Source organism: Topomyia yanbarensis, chromosome 3 (genome assembly GCF_030247195.1).
Source record: "Topomyia yanbarensis strain Yona2022 chromosome 3, ASM3024719v1, whole genome shotgun sequence".
In the NCBI taxonomy this organism is placed as follows: domain Eukaryota; kingdom Metazoa; phylum Arthropoda; class Insecta; order Diptera; family Culicidae; genus Topomyia; species Topomyia yanbarensis.
Genome location: NC_080672.1, coordinates 307,926,072 through 307,945,622, shown reverse-complemented (window position 1 = coordinate 307,945,622; position 19,551 = coordinate 307,926,072). Strand labels below are relative to the sequence as shown.

The following is a 19,551-nucleotide window of genomic DNA, read 5'->3' as shown; positions in this document are numbered from 1 at the left end:
CCGGAGCCGATGATGGTGGCCAATGTGGCCAAAGAGATTTCAAATGGCTGTTAGTGACATAGCACTACAAATCCTAGCAGATGTGGCCATATTTCGGAAAATTTTTCACCTTTATACATTCATTGCAGAATTTGTTAAAATCGACATTGTCAGTGTGTTCGTACTCATCACTCTGTAATTCTGGAACCGGAAGTCGGATCCATTAGAAATTCAATAGCAGCCTATTTGAGACTAAGTTTGTCAAACGATTTTGTTCAGCCATCTCTGAGAAAAGTGAGTGAGATTGTGTTCGCGTACATACGCACATACACACACAGACATTTGCCGAACTCGACGAACTGAATCTAATGGTATGTGTCAATCGGCCCTCCGGGCCTCCGTTGAAAAGTCGGTTTTCAAAGAAATCGCAATCTATTGAGAAAGGCAAAAATCGTTTTTTTTTCTGAATTGACAACAGATTTCGACATTTCACGGATTTCTAAAACATTTGGCATACAAAAAAAATAAATCATATATGCATATACAAACTCAAGTTCCTTCTCAATTCAATTCAAGAATTTCAGCCTTACACCAGATCTCGACGCTTCATGACATATTTTTGGATTGCGCTCAAATGTTGCCTGGGGACTTTTTCGAGGTAACAAAACTTTTGAGGTGTGTCCGGTTTGAAATTTCAGGAAGACCATACATATTGGCACTCTAGCGTATATCAAGTATGCTGAGAAAACTATTTTAGGAACTGATTGGGGGATTGTTGATTACGGTGCATATTACCAGTCCAAGGGCCGTCACTGCATTTCGGTTATATTCCAAATTGCACCCACTCATCTTTTTGCACATGCAAATGAAACAAAGAAGATTTTATGAGCTATTTGTGGTTAAGTTTTTTACATATTTTTCGTTTCAGTTTTTAATGAAATAGGTTGCATCCAGCCATATATCATGTAGAGATAGATTATTACGTTGTTCCTTTACTATCAAATTCAGATTGTGCTTCATATTATATCCCCATGATTTCTGTCTCTTCCTTCCTATTCTTCAGATTTCACTTCACGTCTGGCTCTAGGTCCGTGCATAAATCAACTCTTCTGAATTGACCCAAATGATCCTAAAATGGATGTCGAACAAGATTCGTCGCCAAAGACTCTGAGCTTTCATTCCAAATCAAACACATTCAACTGGGTTCGACCATATCCGATCTTCTTTCGGATCAAAGTTAGTCCGCGAAGTATTCTAATACCCCACAAGACGCAGAAATATTCAGCTGTGCCTGATATCTCGAAACCTAGCTCAGAATTTTGATATTTTGTCTATAGCAAACAAATGGCGTTACTGGCGACAAGACAATCATGAAGAGCTAGCGCGTTTACATGCCCGCTTACACAGTTGAGATCAAAGGTGTAGTCATCGATTTGAACTCGACATTCGTGGACCAACTGAAGGACGGGTTTGGCTGTTTCAATAACCCCTTTCTCCAGTGAGCGAAGATTTTGAGTGAAAAACGGTGCGGTCGACATCTTTGCGTCTTCTTCGACAAGGATCCCCTGCATGATCGACTGTTTGTGCCGCGCGTCATACATGCAGTACTGCACTAATTAAAAGAAAAAGGGTATTTGTAACGAAAATTTATTATCTCTCTTGAATGGTCGCCAAATATACCAGAAAGCTCTGCCACAAATGCGATGCAAACAGCACCTGGTCTAGATTGCGTCAAAACTGTTGACTTTAACAATGTGGTGTCTTTGAGAAAGTTTCTTGGAATAGAATTCCCCTTTTTTCCGTCTTATCGGATTGATGATTAATCCTCCTAATAGTGAGTTATGAAATTTATTTTCTTCAATAATTCAAATGGAAAAATATTTACTTTAGCAAAGTAGTAGAGAAACTCGTTGCAAAAATTTTAACTGAAGACTACAACTCTATCTTTTAATCTTTTTGAGATATGGGAGATTATTTGCGAAACGCTCCTTAAAAAGAGTTTTTTCATCATTAGTCTTCTTCTAGATTTTTTTTCATTATATAAATGTTTATTCTAGAACATTGTTTGGGCTGTTAAACTGCATTACTTTGCCGAAGATGGAAACTTGCTATCGCTAGTGTGTATGGAGATATTCACGTTGCCGATAACTTTTAAACGGGCAAACCACTTGTTAAACAAATTAAAGTGCAAGAAAAGGACAACAAATGCTGTAAATCAGATCTCCCCAAAGCGGCCCTCTATGAAAATACTCGAGCTGAAGTTTGTATCATTCAGCCATCAAATAGTCGGTGTTAGGTCAGACCGGACTAAGTGACAAAATATTGATTTCGAGAAAAACGAGTTTAAAGTTTGAATTGAAGCATCCTATACGTTATAATTGGAAATTATTTTTTGCCATAATTATTGATTATGGTTACATATTTCAAATCTGGCAAAAGTTGAATGTAGCTGAAGAAATTCTTTATCCAGTATTGTATTAACTCATTTTTTGAAGTTTTGCGACTTAGTCCGGTCTGACTTAACACCGACCAAATGCATTTGATTACTCGCCACTTGCGCCATTGTTGGGTTTTTGATTAGCTGTAACTTTTGATTCACTCAAGACGGGCTTACAAAAGAAAGGAAGGCTAATTATTGCGACTTTAACCATTCATTTCAGAGCCACTAGTAATATATAGATTGATTTGCAGTCTTCGACAAAGCTACAGACAATATAACTGTCATTTAAAATGCCTACAATACCACGTAGCGGTGAAAATGGAAATTAGTGGATATTCTCCATGTAAATTGTCAAAAAAATTTCGACAGACTTCAACCACGTTGGTCTGATCAGTCTACTTAATACTTCTGCCCAAGTCAGACGTACAATCGAACCAAGTGAACAAAAACTAGCAACCTCTCGATCTAGTGTGCGTTGTCTCGAGAACAAAGGAAACTTTTAATTTATTCTTGCCATCATGAGTAAAGCTGACGAAAAATCTCTGCTCCGACCCAACGCAGCGGTCGTTGACTTTAAATTCTGTTCAATAAGATTGAGTTTTCGTGAAGTGGAATACCTGCTGAAGGTGAAGATGCAGCTTAAGCTCAAGGAGGCTATGTATCTACAGTATCACCATCTTCGTAATGTCGTACTCATATCATTCAACACGTTAGCACAAGCCGAACGTTTCGTTTTGCAGAACAACTTGAACCACGTGGCTCAAAGTGATAAAGTTGGAATTAAGATTCCCGTGTATATAGAAAAAGACTATGTCGATGTAAAGTTACATGACTTATCACCACGTACCCCTCCTGATCTAATCGCAAAATACATGTCGCAATACGGCGAAGTAGAATCAGTTACACGTGATACGTGGAGAAATTTTTTCCCGGGTACACCTAACGGTGTTCTTGTAGTGAGGATGCGGATCGAAAAACCTATCCCCTCCCACTTGACTATAAAACTCAAAACCCACGAAGCTACTATTAATCAAACTACGTTATGCACCCATGAGGGGCAAACTCCCACGTGCAAGTATTGTAATCAAACAGCACACCACGGACAACCTTGCGCGGAAGATACGGAGGAGAATGCATCTCTACCGATTGCCAACGAATCCACGGTAAACCAACCCAAAAAAGAGTTTTCAATACCAATACCTGAACCACAAACAATTGCCAAATTTGTAGCAGCTGTTCAGTCCATATTGACAACTGCCAAAGCAGCATCCAGCACCCCAGAAACCACTGTAAGCAACATCGGTGATGAAGATAATAGCAATGACGACGGATTTACATTGGTCACCCGTAAGTGCAAGAAGCAGGAAAGAACATCTGGTCGCGAGCACCAAGGCACTTTTAACGATGATGACTTTGATGTGGAGGGCAGGAGAGAATTAAATGGTCCCCATGGCGCAGTAGGCGAGCCGCGAAAGAAGGTCTCCGCTCGCAATAAAAAGTTGCGCGCACGAGATCCAACGGACAATCAATATTTGTTTTTATTTTTATTTTTTACATATTGTAAACACATAAAAGATCCACGGCTCTGTTAAGCTACCGCTATGAGCCGTGTCAAATAAACGAAATAAAAAAACCACCACCTGCTACATCGAGTGGAGTCCTTAGAAGAAATTGTTCACTTTAGGACTGACCCTGAACTAACTGCGTGATCTCGATGAGGAAACGCGTACGTATAGGGTGTGCAATGTGCACTTGTGTAGATGATAATCCCAAGACCTAGCAATATGGAAAACCGGGATAAATTTTGTCATGGATCGAAGTAACATCTAAGACTGAACCATTTGACGATTTTTAGTTTTAGTTAAAATTTAATAGTTCGAAAGCTATTTTCTCTCCAAAGATTAAATTTAACCGAGAGTGCGACCCATTTCCAATGTTGACATTTTGATAGTTATTTAGAATTAACAGCTGCGAAAGCTAGGAAATAGTAGAGGTGTGAACATTTGTCAATATCTCAATATTAGTTTTTTGCTTCTTATATTATGTATGACGGTCGTAGCCTCGAAACGCAACAATCCACGCCATAAAATGACACAACATGTTTTCCTTTCTCCCTTCATATTATATTTTGAAAGATATTGACAAACTCAACTAAGTACAGAAAATGTTTCCATCTTTCTTTCAGAATCATGGGCAACAATTTTAATTACCGAGCTGTAAAATTTACCCATGCTCCAGAACTGAGTTGCTTTGCAAATAACTGTCGAAGAATCAGATTTTAACTGAAGGTTAAAAATTTCGCCAAATGTTTCACAGCCTAAATTGTTCGGCAAGAAGTACGTAGGTCCCAATTCTCACCTCGCAAATTAAATGAATGTATAGGATTAAGACACTGGCAATACTCCAATCTATATATTTTAATCAGTACTATACAATCCATACCTGTTGACGAATTTCCATTTCTTCGTTGACGATCCATTACTTGCTCCGCTATTTGTCGTCCTATTTTACTGGCTTCTACGTGCGAGTGAATAATTCGTTGTATTTCACGTCCGTTAGCTAAAATCAAAAAAGTTGATTTATTATTCATCTTGGCAACCGTCACTGGTAATAAAACATGTGTTATCATTATAACTCTAAAATTGTGTCTATTGTTCCAACCGAACTACTTCTGGTTTCTTCAGTTAGGTTCCCTAACACCAAAACGTTACTTACAATGATTAAAAAAATCATATCCAACCGTACTTTGTCCATTACTCTCGTTGTTTCCTTCACTCAGTTCGGTATTGTTGGTGCTGCTTTTTCCGCCATGTGTCGCCACACTCCCACCATAGTTGCCTCCACTACTAACGGCCAGATCCGACATTATCACATTGTTTTTCGCTATCAAGTACTCAAAATCTTTGGTCCACGGGTTTCGGAACGATTTCCATTCACTCTGCAATCGCACAAAACCATTTTCTTTCGTCCTTAGTTTATAGACCGCCGTTGTAATGCACTGCGTTCCCTGCAGGGCCGCCTTGTGAGACTCCGCCAATGCCGGAATGTCTTCATGGTGATAGTATTCGTACATACTGGTACCCAAGAGTTCCTGCGGCAGAAACCCCAATGCTAGTGTGGCACGTTGGTCCACGAATAGGAACTTCCCGTCCATCGCGTGACGTGATATGAATTGTTCATTTCTCAGATTAGGAATATTATTTCGACAGTAGCTCTTGCCACCATTTGTGCCGGTTGGTCCTCCGGCAGTACCATTGGAACCATTCGCCCCACTATCCGTCGGTCGTTGGTTGTTGAGGCTTGCACTGCCGGAGCGTTGCTGGTGCTGGAAGAGACTTGGCTGAACCCGGCCAACCGCTACCAGACAGGATAGATTGCACGTATCACCCTCGCCGTCGGCTTCGTGTTCCTCGAGGCCAATTTTGGCCGGCGCCCAGGATTTTAGATAGCCAGTACATTGGATGACTGAATACTTTTTGTCTGCGGAATAAAATTGAAATAAATTTGCAGCGAAATTCTATGGAACTGTTTGTTCTTTCACCTATATGTTGTTACTTACCTGAGTTTACTTTACTTTTTCTGCGGTGACAACTGGGTGATGAGCTGTTAGCTTCCGTTTCTTCCTTCACCTGTACGCTCGTTTTGCACTTCATTCTGCAGAAGAACGATCGCCTAGCACCTGGACACAGCCTTGAAACTCCCTGCAAAACGTCCGTTTTAACGGGAAGCATAGCTAGAATGACAAAAAACATGCCAATTTAATACCAATAGAGCACAAGTTTAGGTCATACTTTTAGCGTCGATCAACCTCTCTCGTGGGCTCAGATCTGAAGATGATAGTTGTTCCTTCACTTTAGCCACATCCTTGGGATGAAGTATATCAAACCAGCTCTGCCCCAATAAATCACCCTGATGTGGTCAAATAGTAGACATTATAAACACGATTCACAACTTTCCAACGTAACCTGCATACCTGAGAGTAGTTCAAAACCTGCGAAACCGATTCCGAGACGTAAAGAATCCGCCCCCGATCGCAGCCAACCACGAATAGGAACCCTTCGGCCGCCTGCAGTATAAGCATCTTTAGCTCTTGGTCCGAGATGAAGGCTGGTTTGTAGTGTCCTTCGGTGTACGAATGCACCGCACCGCGGATCGTTTTCAGATGTTGCACCGCCATCCGCAAGACGGTTAATTTGTCCAGCTTACGGGACATGGCATGGCACATAGGAATCATCGCCGATAGCTCCGTGATGTAGGTGTTCATCTTATCACGTCGACGTTTCTCAATTTCACTGTGATTTTGCCTATACAGAGTGATGGAATTGATACGAGAGTAAAACACAAAAAGTGGAAAGCAACAATAAGTAGTATACTTGCAAAAAATGCAAAAAAAATCGTAATTTTCTTATCATAAAAATAAATAATTACGGAAATGAAATTTAAAAGATCGATACAGTAAAGCAAATTAAATGGATGAATTGAATACAATAAAGAAATCACCCTAAGATAAAACATTTAGGTGAAACCCAAATATTCTCCACTAGAAAAAAAAATAGTTAAACCATTTTTACGCGTAAGAGCACGTAACCTTAAATTGAATTTGCAACTAAATTAGTTAGCTAGCTTAGTCCTTGCTCTAAGTTAGTATTAAATTCTGATTAGAGAAAATCAAAGCGCAAATTCCATAACTAATTCAGTTACAGGTTTTGCACCCGTCACGTGAAAATTTGAATTTCACCCAGATTTTCCTGATTAGGGAAAAATATAGCGCGGTACATATAGTATTGGATTGCTAAGCCGAGGTAAGTTTCGATTTCAATAGTTTTAATCAGCGTAATCACTAACTTTATTAATGCGAACACAACGCTTAATAGGTGATTTACTAAAGAACACAAATAGTGTCTTTATTTTTAAAGTTTGCGTTAATCCAACGCTAGCAAACATCTGGTTCTTAGTTAGAACTAAACTGTGAAGTGAACTAAACCAATAAAATGAAATTTAAAAAATTAATAGAAAGGAGGAAGTGATCAAAATGCAGAAAATATTGTATGAAGCGAACAAAACGATTAACAATAATATAATCAATATTAGTTTAAATTAAAAAATCAATGGATGAGCAAAGCAAAATAGACAATATGAAGTACACAAAATAAACTAAAAATACAAAGAATAAAATGACAAAACCATCGAATTCTAAAATTAAATTTATGTATTAATTACTTTTTCGGATGTTCCCTATCTTCCGGTAGGCCACTAATGTCACAAGCACCAATTTATTCCAATAAACTTGTAAAAAAATGCTTATGAAAAAACGGCAGAATTCTACACCAAAAAGCCGACGGGTAAGTTTCTATTACTTTTGGGTATGATTCTATTATCTTTTTGGTAATAGACCATGCACTTGCCCACTGCGATATTAAACCCATATTACCGCGAAGATACTTTATGTACATCACACAACCAAATAATTGTTCAGTACAAACCTCGGCACTGTTCGTATGTGGGATAATTCGGTCGATTTCTGTGATTGTATTAGTACCAAGCCAAACCAGCCGGTATTGTGGTAACTGTCTTCCGAAATACAGACAGAAACCAGCTGGACTTCCGGATTTTTGTACGTGGGTTGGGTTGGATTGGACAAAAATTCGATTCGCCTTGGGTTCCAAATATCTGGTACCGGTTTAGGCCCACAACCCGTATCCGGAAGAGATCACGCACCCAAATGAATCCATGGATCTGAACTAGTTTTACTTTTTCACGACATTTAATTAGCTAGGGAAAGTTATGAAAATTTAGAGCCATAGTACTCAAGTGAGAGCAAGGATGTGAAATAGCAGGGTCATTTAAAACAGACTTAAAATCTTACGGGCTAATATTTTTACTTCTGTTGGCAGGAGTTGAGCATTGGCAGCATAACCATGAATCACTCAAGTCCACCAACATGTCTCGTCGGTTCTCACGGTAAAAAGGATCAAGTCTGTCTTTACCAGGAGACAGCCACAAAAGATAGCCTGAATAGGGGTCGCAGTGGCAATGAAAAAAAAGCTCATCTCCTGCCAACAGAAGACAAAAGATTAGCTCGTAACATTTTAAGCCTGTTTCTAATAACCCTGCCACTTCTAGTTTTCCCGATCTGTATATTTCACATCCTTGCTAGATCTAAAATTTCATAACTTTCCTACTCAGTAATCTCTAGTTAATTGAATGTCGTTAAAAAGTAAAAAAGAAAATGTGACTACAAAAAAAAAGAAAAAAGATCCGAACTACTTTAGTCTGGATAAGGACCAGTTCCCGGATCCGGATCAGTTCCCGGCTCTAACCCATCCCATTTCCCTTTAGCAGGGCCGGACCTGAGCAAGATACGGACTTGGTGTTTAGATCCGCACAAGTGTCTGGATCCGGACCATCGGTGCGGAATTCAAGGATTGACCACATTATATCGTCTTAAATATTATGAGAAATGTCAACTAAGTACCCAGAACTACTATATATACATATACTTTTGTGATCTACCAAGTGTGTGGACAACTTGGAAATTTCTTCTGGATGTTGTATTTGCTATGATAGGATTTTCAATGTTTTTTGAAATTACCCAACTATAATTACATATACCTTTTGTGAGTAAAGCACAAAGTGCGCATAGTCACATTGGAATTTCCTATATAAACCGTTACAATCGCAATCGTAATACCTCAGATAATAAAAATCGATCGAAATGGTTACCAAATTACTTTGATTCAGAGGTTTCGATCACTGATGGCCAACCAAATATTCTTTAAATATATTGTTCACTATCGACAGTTTGGAAGTCTCGGCTTCCCGGCATATTTCACAATTAAAGACATATCGGTTCTTCGGTGTTGACTGAACCGATTTTCTTAAACCAAGTCTAAAATGGAAGGTATAATATGTAGTTGAGTAATTCATCCCCCCCCCCTCTTGTCTTTACACCTCCCTCCTTCATCACTAGAGATGGGCAAAACAGTTCACTTCGAAGAACCATTCCCGACAGAACAGTTCCGTAAAAAGATCTTGTTCACCTCTATTTTTAAAACATTCGATTTTTGGAGAGGTTCTAAAGAGTAGAGATGGTCGGGTTCGGGTTTTTGGACCCGAAACCCGGACCTGATCCGAACCCGACGAGTTTCGGGTTCTGTAAATTTAAACTTCTCGGGTTCGGTTCGGGTTCCGGGTTTCGTTTTGCCATAGGTAGACATAACTGGGCGCGTATGGTGCTACTTCAGGTTAAAGTGATACGATCATGGATCCTGCGCAGTTGCCTAAAATTAAAAATCTTCGGGATCTGTGGTTGATTCTCTCTATTAACAAGTCGGGCTCGAATCGGGTTTCTTAAATTATAAATTCTCGGGTTCGGGTTTTTAAATTTTAAAATTCTCGGGTTCGGGTTTGGGTTTTATAAAATTTTCATTGTCGAGTTCGGGTCGGGTTTGGGTTTTTCAATTTTAAAATGTTCGGGCTCGGGTCGGGTTCGGGTTTTTCAATTTTCAAGCTCTCGGGTTTGTGTCGGGTTCGGGTTCGAAAAAATTGAAACCCGACCATCTCTACTAAAGCAATACAACTTCTTAGTGAGTGATCTTACAGAGCGTTTGCTATCTAGACTGTTATATCTCTGTGTGCTGAATGGGTTCACCAAGGGTGGCGAGTTCTTCATGATGTATAATGACAGAAATACAGAGTGAGATGAATGTTTTTATTTTGCTGGTGTGTCGTCGTTCATCCTATTCCTTACTAGGAGAGCACCGAAAGCGATTTGTGAGACGGCAAGTCAGTTCATTTTCATACGTTCGCCTAAAAGGCGGTTGGAGGAATTTGACAAAAGGCTACCGCATACCGAAACAAGCTAAAGCATTTCTGACGCATCTTCCATTCTCAAGCTAGTAAACCCTCACTCCCTCTCCTTCCAAACCCATTCCCCCTGCATTTAAAAATATGATCACAATAAGATAACATTGAACTCGTGCTGATTAAGCTATTAATTAATTGTTATACTCTTTTGTTTAAAGTGTGCCGCAAATAAATCATAGTTTGGATAAATGAGAAAGGCACAAACGCATCACTAGGTGGATTAAAACAGGTTTTTGTCTTTTGATTCATGCGAATGAACGCGATTTTGTTGAGATCTGTGATAACATTGCGAAACAAAATGAAAAAAAAAAATTGGGAGCAGAACGAAAAAAATGGCGAAAGTTTGGGATTCCAGGAAACCACTGGTGAAGAAATTTTTGAAAAATACAGAGCTTCACAGTTTAAATCCAAAGTTTGTATGGAGAACTAGGGGTGTTCAAGAGGGAAGATATCAATGAAAATGGTCATCTTAAATTTTCGCATAAAGTCTTAAAAAATGCTTATTATATCGAAAAAGGAATCTTTGCAATTTTTCAGCTCAATCGAACACCATTAAGGGGGTGCGGCGATTGAATATTGAATTCATAATATTCGAAAAAATTGTTGTTGAACATCGATTTTTTTGTCGAAATAAGTCTAAAAATCATATGAAACGTCAGCATCTAGTGTCAAAACAAACGAAGACCGCTAAAACCAAATTTAATTTCTTTTTATGACCACGGACTTCGAAATTTTTGGAAAGAAATCCAAAAATCAAAAATTTTATTGTAATGCCTTATGATTTCAAAATGCATGAACCGACGAGATCTGTGGTATATGGTATATAATAAGTGGTAAAAAGCGTGAAAAAGAATTGTTTTTAGTGACATTATAAAAAGTCATTCTTTGGAGTTGGAGAAACTTTTGACCACCGAATTTTTCTAACGCACTGGGCTTGGGAGCAGAACAAATCCAAATGATGCAGGGGTTTGGGGTTCCAACTAAATCAATGTGAAAAGATTTTTGAAAAAAAAAATGGAACCAGATTCACCAGTTTAAAATTAAAACTGCGAAATTAAAAAATGGCATTCACAGGCGCATTTTTTTTATCAAAGCTGTTTTTTCGTATGTATATAACCTCTAATATTAAACAATATGATTGGCGAGCTCAAAAAAAATTCATCCCTATCATTTATTAAAGCTTTTTGCATGACCTCAAAATGACTAAAAGACCGTAAGGAGAAAAAAAGGTAAACAATATCCGTATTATAATTACACCTTTCAGTTACAATTTTTAGGTCAATTCCTTCACTAACTTCAAAATTGGGACAAGCAAAATTTGGGGATAAGATTTACCAAACAAATACTCAAGAAAATTATGTTGGCGCCAATTTGTAGAGAAATGGATTCGCATTTTGGAAAAAGGGTTTTAATATTTTTTTCAGAATCAAGATTGACTATAAAGTTTATATGATAACAAGATCGTCAAAATCGTACAATTAGGAAAGACGTAAGATGTGAATCCGGTGAGAATCGCGGCGCAATTTCGAAAGCACTTGTATTGAGTGTATGGAAAAGATATGAGTCGTTTGCAAATAACTGATTCTTTTTCTCCCTGATGTTTTCTTATTCCTTTCTTTTCATCCCACAACGACACAAAACAACGAAAGAAACGTTATTCTCTAATATCACGTTTTAGCGAATAACTGAAAGATGCGTGCAGATAAGTCTGCTGCCACGTACTGAAGAGATTAAATCGATACGTTAATTCGAAATTACTTTAAAAATGCAACCATTCGGTACCTTTTAGTCCCTCCTTATGATTGCCTATTGATACCTCTCTGTTGTTTAGTCGCATCGTAAGTACACTTACATGGACATTAGGGTGGGACAAAAATAGATTCCAGCTCCGAGCAACTTTTTAGGTACCATTTGGGTCCTAAACCAACTGTGCAAATTTTTAGCTCGATCGGTGAAGCTATATTTTTGCGCCCACTGTTTAAAGTTTACATGGGATTTTGTATGGGAAAGTTAACTTTTAAAAAATAATTCCTCCAGGAGTTGCCCATTACTTCCTAAAAATAAATCGTTATGTGGCTTGTATAGGAAATTTAACAAAGAAAAAAAGTCTCGAAAACCACGAAACGATCTGATGCTTGATAAAAAAGTTATTAAGCAGAAACCGATTGATGCTCTGACGATTGAAAAAATATTCATTTTTTCTAGCATCACTGCTGTTGGTTGTCCAATTATACGCAATTTTGTTTTAATCCTCTCTTAACGTATCTAAATCGTTTATCTATACTATTTGGCCACTTCGCAAGGTTCTGAGGGATAAATTGAGGCTTCTTTTGTACATAATAAGAGAAAGTTAAATTTTTTGTATATAATGAAACTGTCAAAAGCAGTGATGCTATGAAAAGTGGAATTTTCATCAATCTTCAGGGCATCAATCGGTTTTTACTTAATAACTTTCTCCACAAGCATCAGATTGTAGAAAACTGACTTTGTTTCCTTGACAAAATTCCTATAAAAATCAGACATCTGTTTATTTTTAGAAGATAACGGCTACTCTTGGAAGAATTAATTTGCAAAAGACAATTTTCCCATACGAAATCTCATGTAAACTTTAAACCGTGGGCGCAAAAATATAGTTTCACCGATCGAGATAAAAATTTGCAGAGTTGTTCTGGGAGCTAAATGGGACCCAAAAAGTTACTCGGAACCAAATTTTATTTTTTTCATGTAACCATGTCCCACTCTAATGGACATCAATTGGCAATCATAGAGAGCGACTAAAATATTGCTGCTGGTTGCAACATTAAGTTCCTGGGATGCACACAAAGAGTAGATTTTTATCTATACAACATCACAATTTGTGCAATTGCCGTGTCGTTAACATAAAACTGCTGAGAAAAAGACATGCACCAATGATTCAAGCCTAAGTATCCCATAAAATTCATCAAAATTGCATCACTAGTCAAACAATCAGTATAAAAAAATAGTATAAAGTATAAAAGCAGTATTCTTTTTGTTACTTACTTTTTGTTCTCATCATTTGTTCGAACCGATTTGGCATCATCACCCATATCTTCTTCAATATCACTATTATCACTGAAAATAGAAAAGAAAAGGAAATTAGAGGAAAAAGTAATTGTGCTATCGCAAACAAAAACTGTATTTTTTCGGGCTACCTTTGGTGGCTCTTTGACCCGCTGATATTTACTGACCTGAGGATAGGGATGGGCTACATGAGAAAAATAAGTATATGCTTAAACCAGATGAAATTTCAAATCAAAATGTTTGGTCCATAAAATTTTAGAACATTTTAATCGCCTTTCATTACCAAATTGGTTGAAAAGATACAGATATACTTACAGCCAAAGTCATATTTACCCTAGAGTTGTTTTGGCAACATAAATGTAATACTCATCACTGTGCTGACTTCTGTGCCGTTCAAATTTTGCTGTAAGTTGCCTTGTCTACACGGGTTTACGGGTCGTTAGAAAGGTTAGAAAGGAGCAAAACTAACCTCTCTTACTACAGTTAAGAATCGCTGTGGAAGCAGCGGCCTATGATAACTGTGGGAGGACTTGAATGTTGTTTACCCGCCCAGTCGGAAGTGACCCCCGTCTATCACCAAGCAGCAGCTAAACATCAGGAAAATTGATGGAATAAATGAAAATTGACTTTACAATAATTACAGCTTTAGAAATTAGCCGAATTTTTTTTCATAAATTTTTAATTATGTTTTTTTCTTTAATTTCCTTATTTTTCGTACGACATCTGCACTACTTGGTGGACGTGTCTTGAAAGGAAGGGTCAACCGGGTAAAACAAATCTGAACCAAAGTAGTGGTAAAAGCCTTACTTTACAATTTTTCAAATATATAGTAAAAATTTCACATACTAACAAAGTTAATATTAACCGTTAACTAGTTATCTTACAAACTGCATATTGACAATCGTAATTAAAATGACGTATAACCTAACCCGATTGCTAGAGTTATTTCTTCCAGGTTCCAATAAAACTTTTACCTTTGCATACAGCAGAAACGAATCCCATCAAACGCACCGCCCGACGCTATCCCGCTCTCGTATTACGTCCCAGTCATCATTATTATCGTTTAACCTCGCTATTTGTCGCTTCTGTCGAATGTTCAACACCTGTTAAACCTCCGTTGAATGGTAAAGGGAGGATGTTTCAAACGCTAACAACGCTCGTCACCTTTACTTTCCTTCTTTCGGTAACTCGACCTGTCTAGAATGCCAACCGTAGTTACATAATTTGCAAAGCATTGCAAAATACTTTCGAATGCATAACCAAATTGCAACATACAACAACGGCATTCGAACTGTAACGGTTTCCAATAGGCGCTATTACTACATCAGCATTACCTAGGCAGGTGAAGTAAACCACAATTGCATCGTTGATCGTCAACAGGTATTTGCATACATTTGACATACAGCAGCAAAATTAACTTGTCTATTTGTCTGTGGCAATCATTATCGCCAGTCTCGTGCTAAACAATTGTGGAAACCCTTGCAGTGCCACCCTAGTCTCACGTCCTTTGAACTTTTTGCTTGATTTAAAGAAATCAAAGTTTCCATTCTAGACAGTGAGAAAGTGTTAAGAAATCTAACAAGTTACATGTTTGTTTGTTTTTGCTGAGTTGTAAATGTTTTTATTCTCACTTGTTTCACCTATGACTGACTGGGTGCAGAAGAAAATTGTTTGCCTCGCAAGAAGGTCATACTAATTGTAAGGATTCTTTTCTACGTCAGTTCTAACACAATTTGGGAAATACACACCGTTTGATAATTTAACGTGAATTCAATATCTCAAGACTATTTTGAACCATGAATTCGACAACCTAATAAATATTATAGCGTATTCGTTTTCACATGGTTTTGTGGAAACAGGAATCAGAATAAACTGACCAGTGTCCCAATCAGCACGCTGTTATTGCGGCATTTGGGTCTTGTTATTTTGTCTCGTCATTTTCCTGATGGAAGAAAGATGAAAAAAGGTAGGAAAATATAAAATGGTAACGCAATATAAGCACAACCTGATACAATAAACAGTCTGGATTTTCACTTCCGAAGGAATAATGAGAATACAGTAATGTTTCGATTATATCACGGTCGGTCTGTATTTTAGCGTGATATATTTGAAGCGTGATATATTCAAAACAAAACAAAAAATTACATTCAAGCATTAACCCATGTATTTCTATAAACAAAAAGTAATAAAAAGTTAAAGTTAACCAAAAAGAATAAATCATAGTATGGTAATGAGCCTATTTTTGACATGTTTCTATTATCACACTACCCATTTGAAGCCGTTGGTTAGAGCAGCGTCTGCCATCTTTGTTCAACGCGTTGGGTCAAACGACATGGCATAAGCGGATAATTTTCCCCCATACAGCTTCACTTTACCGTTTCATAAAGTTGTTGAACCTCCCAAAGCTAAACTTGAAGGAATCTGGCACGTTAAGATTTTGGACAAATATCATGACCATTAAAATCAGTGTATTCGAAGAGGCTACGATTAAGTTTCCGTTGTTTCAACATCCATAGAAATAGTCCCATCTCCAATTGTTGATGTCCTTTCAAAAGAAAAGGTAATCAATGATGAACAGCGCTATAGCTTTGCTTCTACTGCTTAGACTTCTATAAAAATTTCAGATACTTTCTTAAGAATCTATACTTTAAGATAAAAAATAAAAAAGCTCGACTTTTTGACCGACCTCATCATATATAAACCCTTAACGAAATAGTCCGAAACCCAATAATAGGCTCATCACCCTACATGTAAATAAGTAAATCAATTGTAAAAAAATCCTAAAAGTGCCAGGACACAACATGTGGCTTAATTGGATCAAAACGTAGTGTGCCTTGTCTGTTTTTCAAAAAACGTGATATAATCGAGACAAAACCGTGATATAATCGAGGGTGATATAAACGAGTATTAATATAAACGCATAGTGACATAATCGAAACATTACTGTAATCCTATAGCTCTACCACATTGGGTTAGGAAGAAAAATATATCATAAGTTTTATGTTCCTATGTACAGAGAATCAAAAATTCGGAAACGAATCACCTCCACATTCACATCTGGTAAGGAAGTTTTTTTAGCGCAAATTTACAAGATACGCAATGGGATGCCTTGTTCGGACGAAGCCAAACAACGAATCTTGTGTTTTATTCAACTGCAAAACATTTGTGAAACTGCCTAGCGTAGCATCCAACATCAATTGAACGAAAGAGATGGCCTAGACCATTTTTTTTTTTTTTCAAAATTGAATTCTGGTAAAAATGGCCAGGATGTGTTATGGGTTGTTCGTGTTGCTTGGAAAACATTTTCTTCTAAACATGAAACGATTTGCACAATTTGATCGCTCCGCACTGTAGTGTGGACCATTGCCCACAAGTCGTGCACCATGTTTTTTTTTAATTAAAATTTAAGAGAAGGATACTTTCGCACGATGCCATTCTTTCTCATGAGTGGTGCCAAATGTCAAAATCAGTTGCTATTTCTACATGTATTTACTGAAACCAGCATTCAGTTACAACGCCTTCCTCATTTATTCGCTTCCAAGCTGACTAAAGTTTCACGCAAAAGTTTCAAACCAAATTCAGCTTGCAATTTAAGTTGAATTTGAACCGAACATAACTGAATGAATGCGCTGCACCGACTGAATGAAGGACGAGGCAAACAACTGAAACATTCCATTCAGCGTCGCGCGCGCATGAATTGAATTTTGCTCATTTCAAACTCCCTCGGGAATTTCAATATTTCTAAGCTCTGTTTCTAACTATTTAGTTTCAAATGGATTGGTATTAACTCTTAACAATGTCTCAATATACTCTCATTTAGTATTCCATAGACAAACAGGATGGAATCAGTGTGTAATCTGTCATAATCATCCTCAATGCGATGCATTTTGAATGCCGCAAACTATCTTCTAAAAAATAGAAAATTTCATTTTCCTCATACTCGCTTAGAGTCTTAATTTCTAGACGAACGGTTATAAAAATCAAATGTCATTCGTTATCGAGCACTCAGTCGAGATAGAAGTCTTTTGTCATCGGTCCGTACACTCTATAGCGACAAATAGTGTTAATCCGCGTTCAAGGTTATTTACACACTCTGCGTCTAGTTGAGGTTTCAGTATTTTTTCCCTTCTTGTGTGTTTCTGTTTCTGAGTACCGTTAGCCGGTCAGTGAAGTGAAACAGTGTTCTTCTAGTAAGCCGTCTGGATACCGTTATATACACAAGCTAAGTATTAGTTTTCGCTTCCCCTTCTTGGTTGTCTTAATAACGTGCACTGGGCAATAGGCCCGTGCAAAAATGACTTCCCCTGACGGCGGTTCATCTCAAGGTGAGATGGACGTCGAAATAAAATCGGCTCCCCGGCTCAAGGTATATCCGAGCTCGGCCACCGGGCCATTTGTGATCTTCTTTCGGACCAAAGAAAAAAAGTGTTTGAATCTGTTGCAGATTTCTCGAGTTCTGACGGATCGGTATTCGGCCGTGACAGAAATATCGAAAATTCGGCCTGATAAGCTTCGGGTGGTGGTTAACAGTTCAACTCAGGCAAACGATATTGCTGGATACGAGCCCTTTACGAGGGAGTACAGGGTGTATATTCCAGCTAGCAGGGTTGAAGTCAGTGGGGTCGTTTCCGATTCGAGTCTGAATTGCGAGGACCTGCTAAAATATGGGACTGGCTGTTTCAAAGACCCCATGCTTAAGCCAGTGAAGATACTGGAATGCAAACGTTTGCATTCAGCATCAGTCGCAGCTGACGGGAAGAAAACATACGTCAACTCAGACTCTTATCGGGTGACCTTCGCCGGCTCTGCCCTGCCTAATTACCTCCTTTTTGACAAGGTTCGTCTACCTGTTCGCCTCTTTGTGCCGCGGGTCATGAACTGTACTAATTGCAAACAATTGGGACACACAGCCTCCCATTGTAGCAATAAAGCCCGCTGTGGGAAATGCGGTGGGAATCATGCGGATGATTCCTGTGGTAGAGATGTCGAAAAGTGCCTCTACTGTGGGGGAAACCCACATGATCTCCCTTCATGTCCCGCGTACAAACAGCGCGAGGAAAATCTTAAGCGTTCCCTTCAGGGACGCTCTAAGCGATCTTTTGCAGAAATGCTTAAGATAGCTACGCCACCTGTCTCTACGAACATCTTTACCAACTTGTCTACTGACGAAGGCGACTGTGATGAACCCCAGGAGGGAACATCTTCTGCTGTGCCTAGAAGTAGTAGAAAAAGGAAGAACATTTCCTCTTCCAAGCTTCGTCGTAAAGGCCAGAAGGTGTCTCTTCATGGTCCCCCTAAAATAACTACTCAAGGAAGTACTGGTGCAAAACCGAAGCAAGTCGCTCCCGGTCTCAGTAACCTGAGCTCAGAAAAGGAGTTCCCAGCACTTCCAGGAACATCAAAAACCCCAAGTGTTCCCATATCTCAGCCAGAGAAAGAAAACAGTGCTGGCTTAATAAATTTCTCTGACATTGTGGACCGTAGTCTTACAGCGTTAAACATTTCTGACCCCCTTAAAAGTATCTTGATAAGCTTTCTCCCCGCAGTAAAAACATTCTTGATGCAGATCACTGCGAAATGGCCCATCCTTTCAGCGATTGTATCCTTCGATGGCTAATTCATCGAACGAGGTCAAGGATTTAATCACTGTTCTACAGTGGAATTGCAGAAGCATTATCCCGAAAATCGATTCGTTTAAAATCTTACTAAATAATTTGAAATGCGATGCATTTGCCCTATGCGAGACATGGCTCACTTCAGAAATAACCCTACACTTCCACGATTTTAATATTATTCGCTTGGATCGAGAAGACTCTTACGGAGGAGTACTTTTGGGGATCAAAAAGTGCTATTCTTTCAATCGGATCGACCTCCCCTCGACACCAGGCATTGAAATTGTCGCTTGCCAAACCAGAATTAAAGGCAAAGAACTTTGCATTGCTTCCACCTACATCCCCCTAGAGCCTCAGTTAGCCACCGACGGCTTTGCGATATTGCGGAACTCCTCCCCGCACCGAGGCTAGTTTTAGGTGACTTTAACTCCCACGGCACGGCATGGGGTTGCCTTCATGACGATAATCGATCTACCCTACTCCATGAGCTTTGCGACAACTTCAATATGACTATTTTGAATACGGGTGAAATGACACGGATTCCTGTCCCTCCAGCGCGACCGAGCGCCTTAGATCTGTCCCTCTGCTCGACATCGTTGCGGTTAGATTGCA

The 19,551-nt window shown here is 38.7% G+C and overlaps 1 protein-coding gene across 4 annotated transcripts in view; it reads right to left on the bottom strand.

The window, feature by feature from the left end:
* Positions 1–19,551, bottom strand: part of LOC131693894 (protein cycle) — a 100,593-nt gene that overhangs the window by 12,655 nt on the left and 68,387 nt on the right. For 3 of the 4 annotated variants that reach the window (XM_058982151.1, XM_058982149.1, XM_058982152.1), the window contains exons 4-9: positions 13,307–13,378; positions 6,393–6,723; positions 6,211–6,328; positions 5,979–6,152; positions 5,135–5,899; positions 4,862–4,978 (exon numbers count right to left, since the gene is read on the bottom strand). In XM_058982151.1, coding sequence (XP_058838134.1) covers positions 4,862–4,978; positions 5,135–5,899; positions 5,979–6,152; positions 6,211–6,328; positions 6,393–6,723; positions 13,307–13,378 — 1,577 coding nt within the window. The remainder of the gene's footprint in view (positions 1–4,861; positions 4,979–5,134; positions 5,900–5,978; positions 6,153–6,210; positions 6,329–6,392; positions 6,724–13,306; positions 13,379–19,551) is intronic. The other variant, XM_058982150.1, reaches the window with a different exon arrangement.